Raw genomic sequence first — 22,463 nt, 5'->3', positions numbered from 1 at the left:
AAAGGAAATTTTAATGAATGCAATGCCAGGGCAAAGAGAGCAAGAATTTCTAAAACACTTTACATTTTCTACATTGATGAAATAGGTATTACAATATAAAAGAACAAGCACTTAAAACATTATTTAGCTTCAGAATTAACCAGAGAGTTATATAGCTGAAAGGAACATAAAGACTATCTGATCCAAAATTATTTATTTTGCAGATGGTGAACTTAATGCCCGAAAAGGTGAAATGAAGTGCTGACACTTATAGGGCTTGAGAAATTAAGACTTGAACCCTAGTCTTGGCTCTTATCTTTTAAACTAGTGCTGTTTTTAAGAATGTCTTCAATCCCATATAATACAAACATACTCGTTACTCAAAATCTGGGTAGTTCCAAGCCTTATCAACACTGTGATGATTACTTCCACTGAACTCTCCATGGTCAAAACCCTGATCTACCATGATTCCAAGTACATCCTGATTTTACACGTTGAAACATAAAAAGGTGCTAAAATCCAAGTCCTCTGAATAATAAAATCTCAGTAAGTCTGTTCACTGAATTTAGATGTTGAAAATACACATACTGTATTTCCTGAGATCACTAGACCACATCTTATCACATATGTCCTAAAGTAGTTTGAATATCAGTTTCTTTTGACTACAGTGAAAGGAGTCTTTGAAATTTGTCTATAGCATCTCCTCTGAAGTATCATTTAATGAATATGGTAGAGAGTTAATAGAGAAACAGCATACAGATACACAGAGTAACAGGTAACCTAAATATCTAACACAGATCTTTAAAGTTGAGAACATAATTCAAGAGACTATAACCCATAACTATGAACCTTACAGTAAAACAACAGTTATATAAGTTTCTAGGACTCTTACGTTTCATTTAATTCCCTATGTTACTTTTAGGCACTTATGAAGTTCAGTTTTCCTTCATTTCTAGGAGTCAAGATAATTTTATAAGTAAATGCAATATAAGCAAAACCAAATCATACTTTCTTTCATTGTAAATGTGTTATTTCCTAGTGACAACAGTAGAGAAATCCTCAAAATTGATTGACTTGGAAATAGCTATTTCTCAAAACTCATGTGTCTTTGTATAGTTACGATTATGTTTGTTTAACACTTCAAAATAAAATGCTTCCATTTGCCCCAGTACTAGTACAAAATAATTTGGTACATAATTTATAATTTTTTCACAGCATTTATTTCCGAATCTTTTCTCAGTTTAATTTGTTCCAATATTTCTTAATTCTCTGCATTACATTTATTTTAACAAATAATTTGGCTAATAAAAGTGTACTTTTTATGAGGCTCTAGTATAAATATTTTAATCTAAAAATATGATAAAATTCTTTATAGACAAGTGATTATGAAGAAATTATTTTAAAGTGAACTTAAGTTTTTGTTGCACAGTTTCTTAGGTCCTACACTTGAAAATAACATGGAAAATTTACGAACATGCCAAATCACCTTTTGTATTAATATACATAAAAATTGGAAAGATGTGCACTTTATTACATTTGGAAGTATTTCTTATTTTGTACCACTTTTAATCAGTACACCCACATACTTTTATTTAACAAGAGAGTATGTCCCTAAGGTAAATAATTAATGATTGCATTTTTGCATTTTTAAAACTATTTAATATTTATTTCCAAAACACTTTATCAAACCATGACAAAATATTTTCAAACTGGATAATTTGTCTTTGTTCACATTAACATTATATTTTGTGTGTTTTTTAATAATTTTTTTTCTGTATATTGTATGATCATTGTGGACACTTCATAAACTATATATTAAACACAAATAAGCCAAAAGCACTTATACTAACTTCTGGTAACCAATGATAACTACTCTGATGTGTAAATCTTAAATCTTTTTCACTCCATCTCTTTGTCTTTTATATCAGTTATGTCCATTTATGTTTTTATGAGTATGTTTTTTAAAATTACTAACTATAGTACAATATCCATAATTCAATATTTTATAATATCTTTTATATAATTTATATAGGTGAATGCATGTAAACACTATTCACATAATTTTTTGTGAATGTATAATATTCTGTAGACATGCCATAAATGCATGTAATTATTCCCCTATTTTGAACATTTGGAATTTCTTTTCCCCAGTCTTTAAAATGATCAAACTATAGTGCAATGAATATGTATGTATATCTTTGTACATTGATTTATTTCTTTAAGAAAGATCCTGGGACGTGAAATTTCAGGTTCAAAAATTTAAGGAGCTTGCTTTTAATATTTATACATCAGGTGCTTGGGAAAACACTCATATAAATGACCATGAATTTTCTGTCAACAGCTAGTTTATTACTATCAATCTGAAAAGTATTTTTTCTGTTACTAGATTATTGAAAAAGTACTTAAAATATTCAATAAAATAAAAAAGAATACTTTCTTTTTGAATTGCACTTCCTTTGGAAAAAATAACATGACAAAATATTACATATTCTTATTTATCTCATGAGTCATTTTAACAATTTCTATTCTTACTCCTCTGACTTTTGAAAAACATCAGTGAGTTGTTTTTATAGTCTACCTACTGAATCTAGAAAATAAATATGCAAATAGCTGTGCTTTTTCTTGTGTCATTGTTACCTCAGAGTGAGAAAACAGCTGCACGCACTGATTATATCTTTTTTTATTGCTCTTAATTTGGTACATGTCTAAATGGTAATTGCAGCATTTAGAGAGTCCATGAATTTGGCCTTTTTAACTTTGTTCATTCGAAATATGTTATTTCTATCACTGTCATCATTGTTGTCTGTAACCTACTTTTGTTTTGTTGTTCCTCTTCCACACTGTTGGTATTTAAATGGTCTTTGACCTCCATGAGGTTTTCCAGGTGGAGCTAGTGGTGAAGAACCTGCCTGCCCTTATTTGTTTCTGTTTGTATTTCATTTTTTGCTTCCCTTCTTCCTTGTTGATTTCATTTATTCCTAACCAGATTTTAATGCCTCATAATAAAATATGAATTGAAAATTAAAAAAAAAAAAAGAACCTGCCTGCCAGTGCAGGATACATAAGAGATTCACGTTCAATCCCTGGGTCAGAAGATCCCCTGGAGGAGGACATGGCAACCCACTCCAGTATTCTTGCCTGGAGAATTCCATGGGCAGAGGAGCCTGGCAGGCTACAGTCCATGGGGTCACAAAGGATCAGACATCACTGAAGTGACTCAGCACAGCGCAGCACAGACTTCCATGATGTTGTAATCACAGGTTCTCTAATTTATTTTCTGGGTTTTTCTTTCTTTGAGCTTTGCTGTTGGACTTAAAAGAGTTTTCCCTCTTAAGATCCCCAGATTTAAGTATTTTATTTAAGAATACATGATGGGTGCCTGAGTCAGCAGTCCTGCAATTTTCTGACCACTACTTAGCTTAAATATGAATTGCATTATTGCCAGACTTCAAAGTGTCCTTACTTCAAAGAAGTATGATGTGTGAGGCTGCTTTGGGACACCAACAGCTGTTTGTGTGTGTGTGTGTGTGTGTGCATGCACGCACACACTTAGAAAAGCAAACTTAAAACTATTGTTTGCACTGCACTACAGAAATCACTGAAGAGGTACTGTAAATGTAGAAACCTAAGCTACCACTGTCTTGCTGCTGGTTAATCTGGTCATATTCAATACATCTATGATTACTAAATCCACCTATAACTTTAACTTTTTAAACTTAATTGCCATACCAGTATTATAAATATGACTTTTTAACTTTTTGGGCAAATACACTCTTTTTAAGTTAAAAGTAACCACAACAATTATTTATTGGTTTAAGAATAAGTACACTTCTTAGATGGATTATATTATTAAGGCATTGAAACAAGAAGTATTTTCTTAGTGTACTTAATAATTTATACCAAGAATTTGAGACAATTTGAATATTACAGTGTAATATCTTTAATAACTTTTAAGAAATAGAAACATATGCAAACTTTTGTTGAATTGGGTTTGTCCAGGAAGACTGATAATCTTATTAACCTTTTAATCTACTTTTGTTATAATTTGAAAATATATTGATATTTGATTTGATATTGAACATTATAATGACTAAGTTTTTTAGTGTACTCAAATTACAAAATTATATGAAACCACTAAGATGTCTTCTGTAAATAAGCATAGTGTCTTCACATATAAGAATATGACTCAATGATTACTAGATAAATTTACCTTCTAAACTTATGAACCAGCCTTTCCCCAAATGTATTTTTGAGACTATTTCAGCAAGATATTACTTGATAATAGATGCGGAAGTGAGCTATCTGCAATCAAATGATTAGTCATTATTACAGAATATTCAGGACCTTGTATATGCAAATTTTAGGGTAGATTTGAAGGAGAGAAAAGAATTGGAGAAAAATCTGCCTTATCACTTTAACTTACTTTTCTTTGGAGAGTCCAGCCTTGGACGTTAGAGTTAAAGTTGAGAAATTACATATTCTATTCCCTAACCAGATAGCAAGCAACTCTTCCACTTGCATATGTGCTAGCTAAGTTGCTTCAGTCATGTCTGACTCTTTGCAGTCCTATGGACTGTAGCCTGCCAGCATTGCTCTGTATGTGGGATTCTCCAGGCAAGAATTCTGGAGTGGGTTGCCATGCCCTCTCCAGGGGATCTTCCCAATCCAGAGATCAAACCAGTGTCTCTTATGTCTCCTGCATTGGCAAATGGATTCTTTACCACTAGCACCAGCTGAGAATTCCTCTACTTGCATAGATTCCTCCATATGGTTTTTCATTTTTGGGAAAAATAAAAATTACTGAGTTTGATTGAAAGAAATACTGGTATTGAAAATATGATTTCTGGATTATTTTCCATAACGAAAATGAACAACAACAAAAAATTATCTTGCTGGTGAAGAATCCCTTATAGTAGTTCTCTGTATTCAGGATACTTTCTTCTCTAAGGATATTATTATCTGTGGAGTGTTTTCTTTAAGAAAATAGCTTGATAAAAAATGTAGAAAAGAAGTGGAAGACTTAAAATACTATTGGAGAGAGGCACTGTTTTTCTTACAGATTAGGTTCCTGGGAGAATTTTAAGTTAAAAGTATATTTACCCAAGTTTGTTTACTGTATATTCACTAAGATGGTCCCTTGAGATTTCATTGGTTAAGACTCTAACAAAGTAAAAATAAATTATGTAAATGAATAAATACCAGAGCCTAGCCAAAAAAAAAAAGGAATAAAAGGAAAAAGAATCTAATGAATTTTTCCAATTTAAGGACTATACAGATGATGATTGAGTTTGGAAAGATTTTGAGATTGGAATTCAGTTGATATATTTAAATGTTTATATTACTCTATTTGCATCTTTGTTTTCTTTTAGCAAAAACAGATTAATATCCTTCTTAGCTTCCCATCAGTGACGTGTTAAATGTATATGATGTTCCATAAACCTGATTCTACAAAATCTTCAAACCATTACTAAGGAAAAAAGTTCTTCATTGCAAAATTACCAAAATGCTTCAATGCAGGGTTCAGCAAGCTGTGGCCATGGACCAAATTCAGCCCATTGCCTATTTTGTAAATAAAGTTTTATTGGAATACACATGTACATTTTGTGTACATAAAATATATGTGTTGTCTAAATCTGCATTCATATTACAATGGCAGAGGTGCAGCAGAGACCTCATGGTCTGCAAAGTCTAAGATGTTTACTGTTGAACTCTTTACAGAAAAAGCTTCCCAACACCTGTCAGTGTATATCCCATAATTATCCAGTAATCAGGAAGAATTTAATGTAGTGTCATAGGAGGTTGATGTCCAGAAAATAGTCTCGATATTAGAAAATGCATATATGTATATGTGTATGTGTATATATGTGTGTGTGTATATATATTTATATATATGTGCATAAAATGTGTTTAAACCTTGTCTATTGTTGCTATTTATATTTAAAACACTATTTTGCCATTATAATGTCAAAAAACTTCAAAGAACCTTCCCAAATACTTACTTTAGCTAGTATTTTTTTAGCACACAACTTTTTGAAGCTTTTTCATTCCCTTGACCTTGGAGAAATAAACATATTTATCTGAGAATATCTCTTGAGGTACAAACAACTCCAATATTGTATTTTAATAAATAATAGACATTTATACCTGACGATATTTAACACACATCATGGAAGCACTCACTTGATTTTGTGTATCATTCAATTTATATAAATATATTTCTATTCCCCATTTTATAATTTGGCACAAAATAACTCATATCATTATTAAAATTTGACTCAAACTGATTAGATGATTTAAATTTGCACTTTTACTTAGAGGGCATGTAATCTGAACTCTGTACATTCTTTTAGTGAAGATTTTCTTAATCCTTTTTGAAACATTTTCTTCCCTTGGTATGTTAGTTTAGTTATCAATTTTTACTTAAAATTTTTGCTTGCAATTATCAAATATACGGTGAGGGTTTTTCCAGGATGAGTATTAAAATGCCAATTTTGAATAGTCACACCTATGGTCCATATGCCTTTACTACAGTTTTAAAGTTATGATCTTAAGCAAGGAGTACATGTGTGTGTGTGTTCACAATCTTACATAGACTCAGTGTTTGTGAATTTACATGGCAACTTTTTTTTGGAGAAAACCAGTTGAACTTACTAAACTATGATTATTTTTCCCAGTTTGTAGATTTGTAGCATACAAATTGAGATTTTGTTTTTCCATTATCCATATTAATGAGAAATGTTTTTTCATTTCTCACGTTTGCTTTTTCATGTTTACTAAGATTTGTTCACTGAATTTAGTTCTTATTCTAACCAAAGTTTTTAAAAACCCTCTTGATATCTATAGTTGATGTGTTTTGAGGAAGCACCTTTACAGACAGCATTAGTCTCATCTTGTAATAAGCTTACCATCTCAATTTTTCTCCTCACTTTCTTTTTTCCCCTGAAATGATTTCAGTAATACTTTGTGCCTTTACCGGGCATGGTTTGTTTTCAAGAGTATTACTCCAAGTGCCTCTTTCTTGATCCTAGTTTTAGAAAATCCATGTTCAAAAGATCTTGATAGCTACATTCACATGGATGCTGAAACAACCTGCTTTGATACATGGGCTGATTTTTTGATAACTTAATGCAATTGTACAGTCGTGTTTGAAACTATTATACTTGCAACTTCTTTCCAGTAAATAATTTCAATCTTGATGCACTAATTACAGACCAAAATTCTTACAATATTACTGTTGTCATGTTTACGTGCTGTCGAATATATTCTCCTGGACATTTACCAGAAAGTATTATCTAGCTAATGAAGATATGTTCTCTTCTGTTTAAAATTTTTTACACCTTATTCAGATTTAATTATTTTACATATTTAATAATCATGCTTTTATTTACCAAATTGCATACTTAAATAAATCTTAAAAATAATATGATATTTAATTTGTACTACTACCTTGAGTGACAGTAGTATATCAGCCTAGCATTTTTTTTTTTGTACATCCTGTAAGTAGGGCTCAGAAATAAGAACCGAACATTAATTTTATGGGTTTTTTTCTACTCGATAGGTGCTATGGATATAGAGGAGAGAAATCGCCAAATGAAAATTAACAAATACAAACAGGTAGCCGGATCAGATCCCAGACTGGAACAAGATTACCATGCAAAGGCAAGACATTTTTCTTTTTAAAAGTTGTGAAATAATCAATCATATGAAACCGTTAGATTCTCAAACTGCTGAAGGCAGATTAGTCAGAAACGAACATATAATGCAATGGCCCCATGATATTATTAAATGCTAAAATTTATAATGTGTTTGTATACCAACTTTTAGGTATAGATTTGCCTTAATTTTTGAAAAAAGTCATTGTATAATATAAGAGGTTAAGGAAATGGAACTCTTAAATGATCTGAAGAACAAATCTTTTAGAAGTTTTCATTTTATAAAACCTACAAAGGCCCTAACACCCTTTAAAATGTATAGGAAGAACTTCTATTTTCATCTTACGGTTTTCCTCCATACAGTTTTTTGTTTATAGTATTTTAATTCGATCTGATTTTTAGTAAGTTTTTGAAACAAAATACATACTCATGAGTTGTTATAAGGAATTCAACAAGTTTTTTAGTGAGAATCTTTTTGAACCACTTTTTGGTAATAAATTGAGGTATGAAGTCTTCCAAGATAGGAAAAAAATATTCTTTTTATTGTTTGTGCTCTTCATTGCCTTTATGTTTTCAAAACATTTTTAGGTTTATCATATTATTCATTCCCAAAGTCATGAAAAGACTTTGCTCTAATGTACCTATTTAAGATTTAACAAAAAGATAAAAATAGCAAAGCTTATTCGTAACTTTTAGTTATTATGTACTCTCATAATTACTGTCATATAATATCTGTGGTCTTTTATCTGTGTACTAGAGAAAAGCTGTTTGGATTTTTCTATACTTGGGTCTATTTTATCCTTACCTTCTGAAACTTCAGTTTCTTTCAATTATACCTCATTCTTCAGTAAAAATAAGATTTATTAAGTAAAGCATAACTGACTATGCTGGATATGTGTATATTGTAGGCAGCATATGTTTTTAGTTTCTCTGTTATATGACCTAGAGGAGGCAGATATTCTTTCATCAGCATCATGTTCCAAACCAGCGGTCTCTTTTCCAAATCACATGAACATTTACCGATGTGGTGAATACAGGATTGTTCATCACAGCGTTCTGTTGTCCTGGAAATGGCACGGGCCTAAAGTCTAGAGAAAGGTAAATTTAAGACCAACAAAAAAATAGCCTTGCCTTTGCTTTGCAGGCCATAAACTTCTAGAAATTTTCCTCTAAAATGAAAATATGAATAACTTCAAATAGGTTTGGTGAATTTCATAGAAAATAGATTTGTAATGATACAACATTTCAGATACATCTCTAACCTTTTGAGCTTGATATTAGAACTGATTTCTATCCCTTTCCAGGTATTTTTAAAAATATATCTGTCTAGGGCTAAATAGGCATAAACTTTTGTGGCATCTGCTATGCCTAATTTCTCATTTATTCATTTTGTATAATCCAAAAATCAAGGCATTAAGTCCTGATAAAATAGGATATTAAAGCTTTCATAAACATAGCATAACACATTTGTTTCATTTGTTTGTTTATATCCCAATGTACTTAAAATAGGATATTAAAGCTTTCATAAACATAGCGTAACACATTTGTTTCATTTGTTTGTTTATATCCCAATGTACTTCAGGAAGGAATGTAGGTGATTTTTAAAATACATATAATGCTATTGTCAATGAAGAAATGAGTATCAAGGGAAAATGAAGTCAAGACACAACAAGGTAATACCAGAAGTAAAGCTTGTGAAGGGCAAAATGCATAGTGTGAGATCCTATATGCCTGCTACATGTGGGGCTTATATTCTGACTGTGAGCTTCCTCACAAACCTCAAAGGCAGAAAGAGAAACTGGATCACTCATATGATTTACATTGTTCATACAATAAAAATAAGTTCCTGAGAAGCAATGCCAATGATTCTTGTTATGGATACCTGACAAATTTATTACAAGAGAATGAACCAAAGGAATACTATAAGTGTGGCTGAAAGTTTATTTTTAGAAAAACAAGTTTTGATTACATTCCAGTTCATAAATTAATTCTTGAGACCTCCAAGTTTTATAACTTTGACACCAATTATTTTAGGTTAGAGAAGATTTAAATCTTGGCAAAGGACTAATTATGCTAAGCAACATAATTTCCTATGTATTTGCTAAGGCAGTGGTTTTCAAACTGTAGTTCCAGACCAGTAGCATCAACGTCACTTCAGAATTTTTGGAAATGCAGTTATCTGGCCCTCTCTAGAACTACTTAAACAAAACTCTAGGAGTTCTTGTGTTTTAACAAACCTCCCAAGTGATTCTGATGTGAACTATAGTTTGAGCACAACTGCTCTAAGACAGGCTGCTTATAGAATTTACTTCTAGGTAACTGAATGAGTTTATTTCCTCTTTTAGGGTTTTATTCAGAAGACAATGATGAATGATGTCACTTAAAAATGGAGACTTCCTTTGAGAATAAGTGATCTGATCTTTACAAGCCCTCTCCTAGTTTTTAACAAATCCTACCTATTGAATGTCAAATACTTAGAAATCTGTTTTCAGTTGCTGGAGTTATGCACTCAGCCTAACCAAGAAGGCAATCAAATCATTAAGATTTTAAAAGAATCCAAAACACAACTCTATTTTGTTCCACTCTGAATTTCCTGATGTGGAACTGTCTTTGCTGGATCATCTGTCTGCCTGTCATCCCTACTTTGGACTACCTCCTTCATGGATGAAAGAGAAAATTGCGGAGGATTCTTTTTCAGTCAAGTGCATGTATAGACTTAGTTATTATTCATTTCCATACTAACAATTCTTTAGATTAAAATTTTCAACAGCATCCCTCTCTTTTTAACTAGAGATATTTACCCTATATTACCATTCTTTTCTTCCTTGTTTGATTAACGAGTACTTCAGTATGTTGGGATTCCCTGATAGCTCAGCTGGTAAAGAATCCACCTGCAATGCAGGAGATCGTAGTTCGATTCCTAGGTTGTGAGGATCCCCTGGAGAAAGGACAGGCTATCTGCTCCAGTATTCTTTTCAATATATTAACTCATTCTTGAAAACATTATTTAATAAGGATAAGGAATAGTTATTATTCATTTCCATACTAACAATTCTTTAGATTAAAATTTTCAACAGCATCCCTCTCTTTTTAACTAGAGATATTTACCCTATATTACCATTCTTTTCTTCCTTGTTTGATTAACGAGTGCTTCAGTATGTTGGGATTCCCTGATAGCTCAGCTGGTAAAGAATCCACCTGCAATGCAGGAGATCGTAGTTCGATTCCTAGGTTGTGAGGATCCCCTGGAGAAAGGACAGGCTATCTGCTCCAGTATTCTTTTCAATATATTAACTCATTCTTGAAAACATTATTTAATAAGGAAGGGAACTAAGCCATAGATAAAAAGATTAAGTAATCTACACCAATTCACATTAAATCTTGGAAAATATTATTTGTAGCTAATCTCGTCAATTTTGAGATAACTGAGATTAAGTTCAAAAGCCATGGAGCATGTGCTGTACCTCTGAGCTATAGTCCTGAAATTCTAGTGAAACTATGAAGAAGTTTTGATGGGATATAATTGTTAATGAAGTTTTTTAAAAAACTATATATTTCATGTTTTAAATGGCATTGCCTTCCTGAATTTCTCAAGTGTTCTGCACTGATAGTTGTAAACAAGTATTACTAATTTATAAAATATCTCCTTAGTAATTCACTTTGAAAGTACCCGAAGAACAGTGCCTTTAAAATTAGTGTCTAAGTATATTTTAAATATATTAGGAAATTTATAAGTAGACATTCTATATTTAATAAGAGCTAATTAATTAATTAATTATTTAATCAAATCCAGGTGCACACATGATTCCTATTCTCTCAGTGGATGAATTCTCGGGACTTTCCCCCTCAAAACAGAATTTAACTATGTAGCCAGCCTGTGCACCGTTTCGTGCCTATTACATTCTCTTTATCCCAGCTTAAATGTGATTCACCTATTCTACTCTCAAAGAAATTTAAGGATCAACTTAAAACCAATATTCTCTGCTCCCCATTGGTTCAGTAGAATGTGATTTCTTAGATTTAACAATGTGAGTTATACTTCAGCATAAGCCAACTACCTTTCCATGAGTAATATAATTACAATAATTAACAATAATTGATAAACAGTTTATATATATATATATATCTGATAATTGATATGGACAATTTGATAATATTTATTTAAGCATATGATGTTTGCTTTTAAAATTAGCCATATTTAGTGTTTCTAAATGAACTCAGAGGATTTTTTTTAAAAGTTAGTCCATAAGAATTCAACAGGGAAACTATAGTTTATTGATACTGTGTTTATTTGGAAATCAAAGTTTATTTTCCTGTAGAAAAAAAATGCTCTCTTTTGGTGCTTATGTTCCCATGAAATTATCACAAAAATATCTTATCCCTATTTTAGCACCTAAAATTTTGTTTTTGTGTTTATCTCTCTAAAATTAAGTAATATAGTCAATAAATTTCCCATAATTTTTCAGATATGAACCAGGAGTTCATATTAATCCATTTAGTGTTCTGGGGTCAGGGTACAATGGAGCAAAAGAAAGGAAAAGAGTTTCTATCCTTCTTTGTAGGTACCTAGTGGAGCACTTGACACCTCCTCTCCCAGGCTTCTTGTCTTTTAAAGATCCTTTCACTGATTTCAGGTCTTCCCTGGTGTCTCAGTCGGTAAAGAGTCTGCCTGCAGTGCGGGAGACCTGGGTTCAATCTCTGGGTCGGAAAGATCCCCTGCATAAGGGAATGGCTATCCATTCCAGTATTCTTGCCTGGAGAATTCCATGGACAGAGGAGCCTGGTGGGCTACAGTCCATGGAGTCGCAAAGAGTAGGACACAACTGAGTGACTAACCCTTTCACTTTCACTGGTTTCAAAGAGGCATATTAGGAAGAAAGCAATCCCACTAAAGTAATTTACATTACAATATGAATTACATAGCACAGAGATAGTTTCTTTTAAAAAAAATGAAAAGAAAAGCTCTATAAATACAAATAAACCTCACAAGATGAAGTTGTAGGCAGTATCAATATAAAAAATTCAGACAGTTCAAGGCAAAATATTTTTGGCAAATAAATCGCCATTGTTAGCTAAGCTGTGCCCTTTTTTAGAGCTTATTCTCGAGAAGAGAAGAAAATACTCATTCTTGGGACTCCAGAAGAGGGGAGATAGGTAGGAGCTGGTAAGGAGCGGCATATATGTGCTTCTTGTATGTTTGTTGTTTGTGGGTCAGGAGCACTTCAAGACTCTGCTATCAAAATGAGGTCAGAGTGCAAGATGAGAACCCAGCCTGGAGTTAAGCAAACTCCACCTGGGTGACTTTGGGTAACTTAACCTCTTCTCAGTTTCTTTATTAAATAGGCTTTGAGATCTATTTCTTAACTATTTTATATGTTGATGATTAGGAGGAAGTAAGATAATGTGTGTATATATATATATATATATATATATATGGTTTAGCTTTTAGTAAACTGCTTAATAAATGGTAAAGATATTTGTTATTATTATTTTATAATAACAACAAATGTTTCATAGACACCAGAAGTGAATATGATAATGTCAAAAGGAAGTGGTAAAGAAATAATTGAACTAATGAAAAGGATTTTAGTGTAACTCATATCATTGAATGTTCCCTTTATTCTCAAATAGATTAAAGCAGCAGAGATCCCCCCAAAAAATCAAATTTAAGGAGAAATAATTTATGAATCTTCAAAGGTTATATTGATAAAAAGAGCACGGAACATAACATGATGAGAAATTACATACTAAATTACTGAAATTCAGAAATGATGTTATCAAGGTTGACTTTGTATGAGCCTGGCTGGTTCTTGGAAAGTTGATTAATGGGTGAAATATGGCTATAGATATTTTAAAAGAAATACTCTGTAACAGCAGTGACATAAATGGATCTGAAAAGTGAAAAACCAAATTTATAAAAAGTAAATTTTAAAATGTAGATTAGGTAGCCTTGTACAAACCCCTAAGATGATATATGAAAATACATATATTTATTGAAGGTGAAGAAATGAATGGTATAATTTTATAGCAGTGATTAAAATAAAATGATAGGGAAATTTTCTTTTTGGATAAACAGAAAAGTTGAGTTTCTGGTAGCACACAACACTGCCTAACAATAGTATAATTGATCTGGGCAGGGTGCCCACTGGAAGAAGAGCTGCTGCATCACTGATTCTTAAGCTACCCAGAGAACCTGATATTTGCTTGAAACAGACACCCTTGTACCAGCATTACATGGAATCATCTGATACATAGAGCAAGAGAATTATAATTAGGAGTGATTTTAGTAACCCAGTCTCTACTCTGTGAGGTTCTCATGGAAAAGGTTAAGGTGTCTTACATGAAGTAATGAAGTATCCTTTCTTAGACTAGGCTGCACAACCATTTTATAAACGGAAGTAGGATTCACATTAAAAAAAAAACAACTGCTAGGCTTAGTCTAGCCAGATGTCCAGCAAAATGGTTTAATTTTTTTAAAAGTCAGAATTAAGATCACCTACTTTAAGTTTCCATCCCAAGCTAGGCCAAGAAATCTTACCACTTACTGATGAAGATGTCATGGAGAATGCCAGTGGCTAGACCTGGATTTCTTCACTAAAACATACCATTTCTCTAAATGTCTATTCTACTTTTGTCAATTTTCTCTATTGTTGTGCTCATTTCTGCATAACCTTGTAATAAGTTAGCTTCATGCTCTTTAGTAAAATTAGCACAGGGTGCTAATAATAATACCTACCTCAAAGGATTGTTTTCAAGATTAAATCTGTATGTATGACTCTTAAGCCTTTCCCTTCTCCAGGGGATCTTCCCAACCTAGGGGTAGAACCCAAGTCTCCTGCATTATAGGTGGATTCTTTACCAGCTGAGCCACAAGGGAAGCCATAAGGAAAAAGGAAATGTTAGCTATAGTATGATGATGGTGGGATGATGATGATGATGGTGATGGGGAAGGAAGAGAAAAAGAGAAATCATTTTCAACAGATACCTTGCTCTTACCATGTCTATATTTGTTGCCATTAACAATATACTACATATAGATTAGTATATCTTTAAAGTTATCCTAAAAAATATGGGAGTGAGAAGGAAGGAAAACTGTAAAAATTAATGATCTAAAAAGTATAAAAAGTGATTTGGGTTCTCTCATTCTTATCAGGTTAGTTAACTTTTGATCTGCCTCAGATTATTATTCTTGTCATGTTACTCTTTAGCCAGCTGGAATGTACTTAATAGAGAGATAAAATTATATTTACAGATAATTTGATTCTGTATACATGTCTATACATACACATCCTGAAAGCCCTGAGCCAAAGGAAAATTTCTCTCCTCCATATTTTAGCTGATGGAAGTAACAACTATTTATTTCTTCCTCATCTCACGGGTACCAGTATACCTCACTTTATGTAACAGACCTACAGTTAAAAATTTAATAGTAGAATTTTAGAAATTTTATATTTTTATCTGTGAATAATCTTTGAATGTAAAAGTTTATAACTTTAAGTTTCTTTTTTCTTTATGTTTATATTAATTTGCTAGGGCTGCCATAATAAAATGTCACAGTTGCCTAGACAACAGAAATTAATTTTCTCACAGTCTGGAGACTGGAAGTCCAAGACTAAAGTACTGGCAGGTTTGATTTCTTTCAAGATATTTCTCTTTGGCTTGGGGATGACCACCCTCTTGCTATGTCCTCATATGGCCATCCCTCTGTTGTGTCTGTGTTTCAGTCATATTGGATTAAGGCCTACCAGTGTGACTTCATTTTACCTTAATCACTTCTTTAAAGGTTTTATCTCCAAAACAGTCACATTCTGAGATACTAGAAGTTAGCACTACAGCATATGAATTTTGAGGATACACAGTTTAGTTACAATATATCTCTACAAAGTAGTTAATAATATTTAGTTTACTACCTTAATGCATTATGAAAGCATATTTTATTGTAACGTAAACATGGATTTTTAGGCAACAAACTATAGCTATTTTTGTTTCAGACTTTTTGATTTCTTAAAATTGTGTTCACTGTTCTCTGTTTTTCCAACTACCTTCTCACATCCTAGGATATGAAATACTCTGTTTGCAAGTTCATTTTAAAAATTATTTTCCTTAGTTATAAGACCACATTTAAATTTTAAATGTTTTCTGAGGCAGACATTGAAACATGTGTCCTCTTTCTTTGCATTTTATTTGTGAATTGCTACCCCCTACTGTATAATCACATGTCAGGCCAGGGAAACCACATGTCAGGTCAGGAAATATAAAATAGATTTTTTTGTTTTAATTATGAAGAAGTCATTTGAGATGAGTAGAACCAACTTATGTGTTAAAGAACACTGCAAGATTACAGAAGGAATTGTAATTTATTTCTCCCTTTTTTAGTAAATATAGAAAGAATTTTAAATAAATTGCATCTGGCTACTTGCTGGTAAAAGGGTCAACCTGTGGACAATAGCTGCTGTTGCCAAGAGCATAATTTCTCTCAGTATATTTCCAAAGAACACAAGAGGGAAACATTTTTCTTTTACCTTCAGCAAAAATAGAAATTTATGCATTCACCTTTGCTTTCATAAGACCTCCAGGGTTGCTGGCTTGCTAACAACAAGGACGCCCTACAGGGGATACAAGGGATGAAAGATACAGGTCACCAAGGGGTGAGAGATCTTGCTTTACATAGTCAAGGAGGATAAGGGAAATAAGGAAAAAGGGAAATGTGATAAATAGGGCAAAAACATTCTTTACAACTCAAATTTCATATACTTTAAAAGGGTTAAGTACAGTCATATAAAAATTACGAGCAGAAGAATATTCAAAACAACAGAGATATGAAAACATATAACCTTATGAACCAACCATGGCATTTATCACTTCCTAAAATACATATATCTTGTCTTATATGGTGCTTTTTTCGGCCCTTTTTATTAAACTATACACTTCTTGAGAATGGATATATAGTTTATTCAGATATTTATTTGTAGACTCTCCACGGACAAGTAGGGACAAGAAACAAATTTCTGGAGAGAGTGTGGGTAGGTTCTTACCTAAGAGTCAAAAACAAATTTTCTAATGGATATATGATTATTGATTTCTGTCTAGAGTTAATCATAGTAGAAAGAATACTCAAAAAAATTTGGAAGACTAGGGTTCTAATTTTGATTCTACTAGTTATGCGCTAAGACTTTGGGTAAACTGCCCAAGAGTTCTTCACAAGCCAGCTTTTTCCTGTGTACAAATTGAGGGAAGCTTGTTATCTGTAAGTGCTACACAAATACAAGGTACTTTGGAGGCTGCCTAGAAAAAAAATCATTAGGTACTAATACATGGGTTTTAGGCAACTTCGTCACTAACTAAGCAAATCATTTAATCTCATAGCCTAATCTTCAAAATTAGATTTGAACTAGATTTTTTATATTTCATTTTCTTTGTCTACTGTTGTCTCCTTAGTTGATTCAGTAATTTCTGATCAGTGTCAGGCTCTTTACTTAATGTATTCTCACTAATGATTGAAATTTTTAACTAACTTATGGTGTAATAATTATGATTTAGAGAATAAATTTATGTGTGTAATGTTTTTATCTCATACTTCACATGAAATAAATTATAACTAAGTTTGAAGTGAGACTTAAAATGTTTACTCAATTAAGGCAGTCAGCTAGGGCAGCAGTCCTCCATATCTCTAATATCAGTTTAATTTGGCTAATTATAATTTGAACATATCTATAACTTTATTATATAAAAACTTTCTTCATGAGCACAAAAATTAGTTGTAATTTTTCATCAGTTGTGAGGATTACAGATATTATTTATTAGCAAAATTAATTTACTAATATTTTCCTAAGCATGGAATTTTGATAATTTCCATTTCATCAGTTTTGAAGATTATATAATAATACTCCAGTCTGAAAATAATGTAGCTAACCTTGGAACGTAACTGATATGAGAGAAGGAACTTTTGGCTGGTGATAATTTTATGAGGTAGAAAAATTATATGTAAAAGTATACAGAATTCATCCTGGCATGTGCGAATGCCCATAATGGTAGCTACTCTTATTATTTATTATAACAGATGAGATGGGAGTAATAAAAAAACCTGACAGTTGAACTCCATTCTGATGGATAGAACATTACCCACCAGTTTAATATAACTTTTGTACTAACAAAGAAAATGTCTGTGGTTTTATGATTGGCCCTTTTCAGGTCGTTTTCATGACTAGGCATATTCACCTCAAGGTTAACAGTCTTTAGGGTCCAGTCACATAAGAACAAGTTATTTCTTAAGCCCATTTTCAGTTTTTGCCCAAAAAAACCAAAACTATCTGGATTTTCAATGGAATGTGAAGATGTTATTTCAATATGACATAAAATATGTTTGTGTGATTTTTTTGTTCTTTAAAAGTTTTACTTGTTTAAAATTCATCCAAGTACAGTTATAAGTACATAAATTATAAGTGTTGTAGTATTTCCATGCTGGCTTTGTATTCTGGTTTTACATGTCATTTTATATAGTTTTCAAAATTTCAGAAAAGAAAATCTTTATTTTAAAGTATATACTTACAGAAGAAAACAGTATGAATTTTTTTAAGTGGTTCGATTCTGAATATGCTTGCCTTGTAGTGAAATTGTAGTTCACAAAATTTTTTTTTAATGAAAATAGAAATTCTAATACTAACCAGTTTTATGAGCTTAGTCAATTCACTTAACTTCTTGGTCTCTAAATTTTCTCATCTATAAAATGAGGAAAGTACATTACATCTTCTCTGAGGTCACTTTCAGCTTTAAAATATTGTTATTTTTTTGAATGAATCGGTGATGAGTGAATAACCAAAAGTATGTTTTTAATACCAAATACCTTTCTTGGGCTTTGTTTTTTTTTTTTTCTTAAAGTGTGGTTGTGTGAGTCCTCTTTCTTATGTCTGAACATATTTTGTGATCTCAAGGGACATTTAGTAACTTTCTCTTTCCTGTTACTGAACTGCATACCTGGGGTGTTTCTGAAGCTGGTCAGCTATAAGTCTGAATTTTGGTTTTGCAACATTAAAAAAAAAATTATCAGAGAAACAAGTAAATAATAATTTTTTTTAAATGGAGGACCAGTGAAGGAGGAAGGAATAATGGAAGGAAGGGAAAAAGGGAGGAAAAAATGAAAAACAGAAGAGAGAAGATAAAACAAAAAAAAGAGGGTAGGCGAAAAGGCAGAGGCATGTGTGTGTGCCCTGCCACTCAGTTGTGTCTGACCCTTTGTGACCCCATGGACTATAGCCCTCCAAGCTCCTCTGTCCATGGGATTTTCCAGACAAGAATACTGGAGTGGGTTGCCATTTTCTGCTCCAAAGGCAAAGGCAGGCAGGGGTAGTCCTTCCCATCTAAGAGTTCATAATCACATCAAGGAAACACATGTACATAGGTAGTACTCATACAAAATAGGTTATATTAAGTAATATAATAAAAGTAAACTATGCAAGAGAAGAATAAAAAGAGAAATATTCATTTGGCTTAAAGAAATCTGGGAATACATTACAGAATAATGTATGAGGTGGAGGACAGTCATGTCCTTAAGCAAAGTTATAACATAAAAGCATATGAGCACAAGCTGTGTTTAAGGAACAGCTAGTAGTTCTTTAGAATAGAAATATTAAACAAAATGGGATACATATTAGAAGGTAAGAATGGAAAAGTTGCCTGGGGCCAGATTGTGGAGAGCTTTAATTCTCTCAGTTAAAAATCTAGATGTTCTCCTTTACAATTATGGTCTTTGAAGATTTTTGAAAAAAGTCACAAATATGAACACACTTGTGTTTTTTGCATATAACTCTGATGGTATAATTATGACAGATTTGAAAAGGATCCATTTAATTCCTTGTTAAAGATAAGGGGTCCCAGTCAGAGGCTATTGGCATAGTCTAAGCTAGACATAATTGTTATTCCTTCCCATGTTTGATTGTTGACTGCATCCAAAATGATCTTCATCCAAACCCAAGTGATCCTTTGCTATCTTCTCACAGAAAAAAATATGGGTAGTGGGCCTCTTCCAGATTTTCAACAGAATGCAATTATATCTGCCCTATGCCTAAATTTGATGAGTCAAGGCAATTATCAAGCCCTTTTAGGTTTTTCAGTACTATTCAGGCTATTACTTAGTCTGATTCTCTTAAAATGCAAATACCTTGAATTACGTTATTACTTACTTTTTTTTCTTTTATAGTTGATTTACAGTGTTATGTTAGTTTCTGCTGTGTAGCAAAGTGAGTGTGTTATATGTACACATATATACACTTTTTTAAAGATTCCGTTCCCATATAGATCATTACAGAGTATTAAATAGAGTTTCTTGTATTATTCAATAGGCTATTAATTATATATTCTATATAGTTGTGTTTATATGTGTATGCCAGTTTCCCAATTTATGTCTCCCACTTCCCTCCCTGATAGGACCTAATTAATATTTGAAAGGGAACCCTGCTTCATATCTTCAATCCATTACTTTTTAAAAAATTTTTCTTCCTGCTACAGATTCCCAGATTCATTATCCTACTGCTACATTCTCATGTCTTATTTCTATTAGAATTTTGGGGATGTTACAGATTACAGTATCTGTAATATCTCCATCCTGTGTCCTAATAAAATACATAAATATTCTCCAAAAAATTATATAATGAGTCATGTAATATTTAAAGATATTTACAAAGGACAGATATCAAAAATTCTGATGGCTAAGAAGAGTTTCCTTATGATCATTTATTAATTCTAGCTAGATCTTACAAGCTTCTAATCTGAGGGCAGATATGTTACCATATGTAAAATAGATAGCCAGTAGGAATTTGCTGTGTGATGCAGGGAGCTCAAACCTGGTGCCTGGTTCAAGGCGTGGGAGGAGGCATGTGTATACCTTGGCTGATTCGTGTGGCAGAAACTAATTCAACATTATAAAGCAATTATCCTCCAATTAAAAATAAGCAAATTTTTAAAAAAGACAAGGATCCATTCATAAGCCCCAAGTAGATAAATATCAAGACATTCATTTACATTAAATGACTGGTATTTCTTGATTTATTGGAATGGGGAATATTGGAAAAAGAGAAGTCAAAGATAACTCACAAGATTTCTAGGTTTTAGTTGATTATTGAGCCCATTAAATAATGGAGGGAATATGAAAGATACAAGAAAAACTGGTTAGGGGTGAAAGGGAATAAATTTGGTTTTGGCCGCATTGAATTTGATGTACAAAACAACATATGGGAAATGTCCTTTTAGCATCTGGAAATACAGGTCTGAAGCCTGGGAGAGAAGTGAAAGGTAAAAGATAAGGATTTTTAATCATTACATGAGTAGATAATGGATTATATCATTCTTTGGGAATATATACAGTGAAAAGAAAAGAAGGCTAAAGATTGACATTTTGGGAAAGTGTAATTTAAAATCAAGTAAGGGAAAGTGAAGCCAGCAAAAGATATTAAGAATGAATAGAGAGAAAGGGGAGAGGCCATGACATTATTTGAGAAGCCATTATGGAAAAGCTCCAGGAAGGGAGAGGACTGGACTTTAACAGCACTGGATGTAATAGCAAAATCAAAAACAAAGAAAGCTAAAGAGACACTCCTGGCTGGTAATTAGGATATTTTTGATATCTGTTTGTTTTTGAGAACAGTTCTAATAAATAATAGGTTAGGATGGGGGAAGGGTTACAGATCCTGAGAAAGAAAATGGTAAATGCATCTGTTAAAGGCAAAAGCACAAGCTCTACAGCCACGTAAGGTTTCCAAACCTGGATTTCATTGCAGAACTAACATTTCCATCTCTGAAAATTGTGAGGAATCAGTGAAAGTAAATACAGGATGAGGTTTCTCGAGGAAACACTGATTCCTAACCGATACAGAATTCTCACAGAGCCAAGTCTTTGGGAAAGTCATCATGACTACTAGTGTTAATTATTCCTCTACAAATTCTCCGAGAAACTTTTCAGGTTCCTTCAGACCAAGAGTGGTGGCTCTTTAGTAAGTCTTGGCCTCCAAGCTGATGGCTACTCTGTCCACAACTGTTTCTTTACCTTAAGCTATTCTTATTCCATCTTTCACAAGATGAGTAATTTGCAGATATGATATGTTATTGCCCTTTACTTCTTGTCTCCTAACATGTCTTTGAGAGTCCTACAAAGTGCATTTATTTCTAACCCCCATCCCTGGTGGTATGCACCAACCTCTCATTCAGCCACCACTTGGTTGGTAACTTGAAATCAGTCATGCCTGCTAAGTTACTTTAATCGTGTCTGACTCTGTGACCCCAGGGACTGTAGCCCTCCAGGCTCCTCTGTCCATAGGATTCTCTAGGCAAGAATACTGAAGTGGGTTGCCGTGCCCTTCCCCAGGGGATCTTCCCGACCCAGGGATCAAACACGTGGTTCTGAAGTCTCCTGCATCACCAGGCAGGTTCTTAGCCACTAGCGCCACCTGGGGAAATCAGCCATAGTGGGAGTATTTGTTCTTCAGAAATCAGCCAACTCTGTAAATCAGAATTTTTCCCTTTTGGATAGCTGATTGTTACACATGTGTCAGCACACCACGTCCTATATCCATACCCATTACAGAGAATGAAAGGATTAACTGACTGAACTCTATTCAGCTCTCATTACAGTAGTTTATACTCTGACTTGGGCTTCCCTGGTGGCTCAGATGGTAAAGAATCTGCCTGCAATGCAGAAGACTCGGGTTTGATCCCTGGGTCAGGAAGATGCCCTGGAGAAGGGAATAGCAACTCACTCCAGTATTCTTGCCTGGAGAATCCCATGGACAAAGGAGCCTGGTGGGCTACAGTCCGTGGGGACGCAGAGAGTCGGACATGACT

At 32.9% G+C, this 22,463-nt stretch overlaps 1 protein-coding gene across 33 annotated transcripts in view; it reads left to right on the top strand.

The window, feature by feature from the left end:
• Window positions 1-22,463, top strand: part of RIMS2 (regulating synaptic membrane exocytosis 2) — a 586,517-nt gene that overhangs the window by 428,744 nt on the left and 135,310 nt on the right. For 20 of the 33 annotated variants that reach the window (XM_043483849.1, XM_043483845.1, XM_043483875.1 and 17 more), the window contains one exon: window positions 7,538-7,638. The exons of the other annotated variants lie outside the window; for them this stretch is intronic. In XM_043483849.1, the coding sequence (XP_043339784.1) occupies window positions 7,538-7,638 (101 nt within the window). The remainder of the gene's footprint in view (window positions 1-7,537; window positions 7,639-22,463) is intronic. 33 annotated transcript variants of the gene reach the window in all.

This window comes from Cervus canadensis, chromosome 12 (genome assembly GCF_019320065.1).
Source record: "Cervus canadensis isolate Bull #8, Minnesota chromosome 12, ASM1932006v1, whole genome shotgun sequence".
NCBI classification, from domain to species: domain Eukaryota; kingdom Metazoa; phylum Chordata; class Mammalia; order Artiodactyla; family Cervidae; genus Cervus; species Cervus canadensis.
The sequence above is the reverse complement of the archived record's forward strand: the minus strand, read 5'-3'. Positions and strand labels throughout refer to the sequence as shown.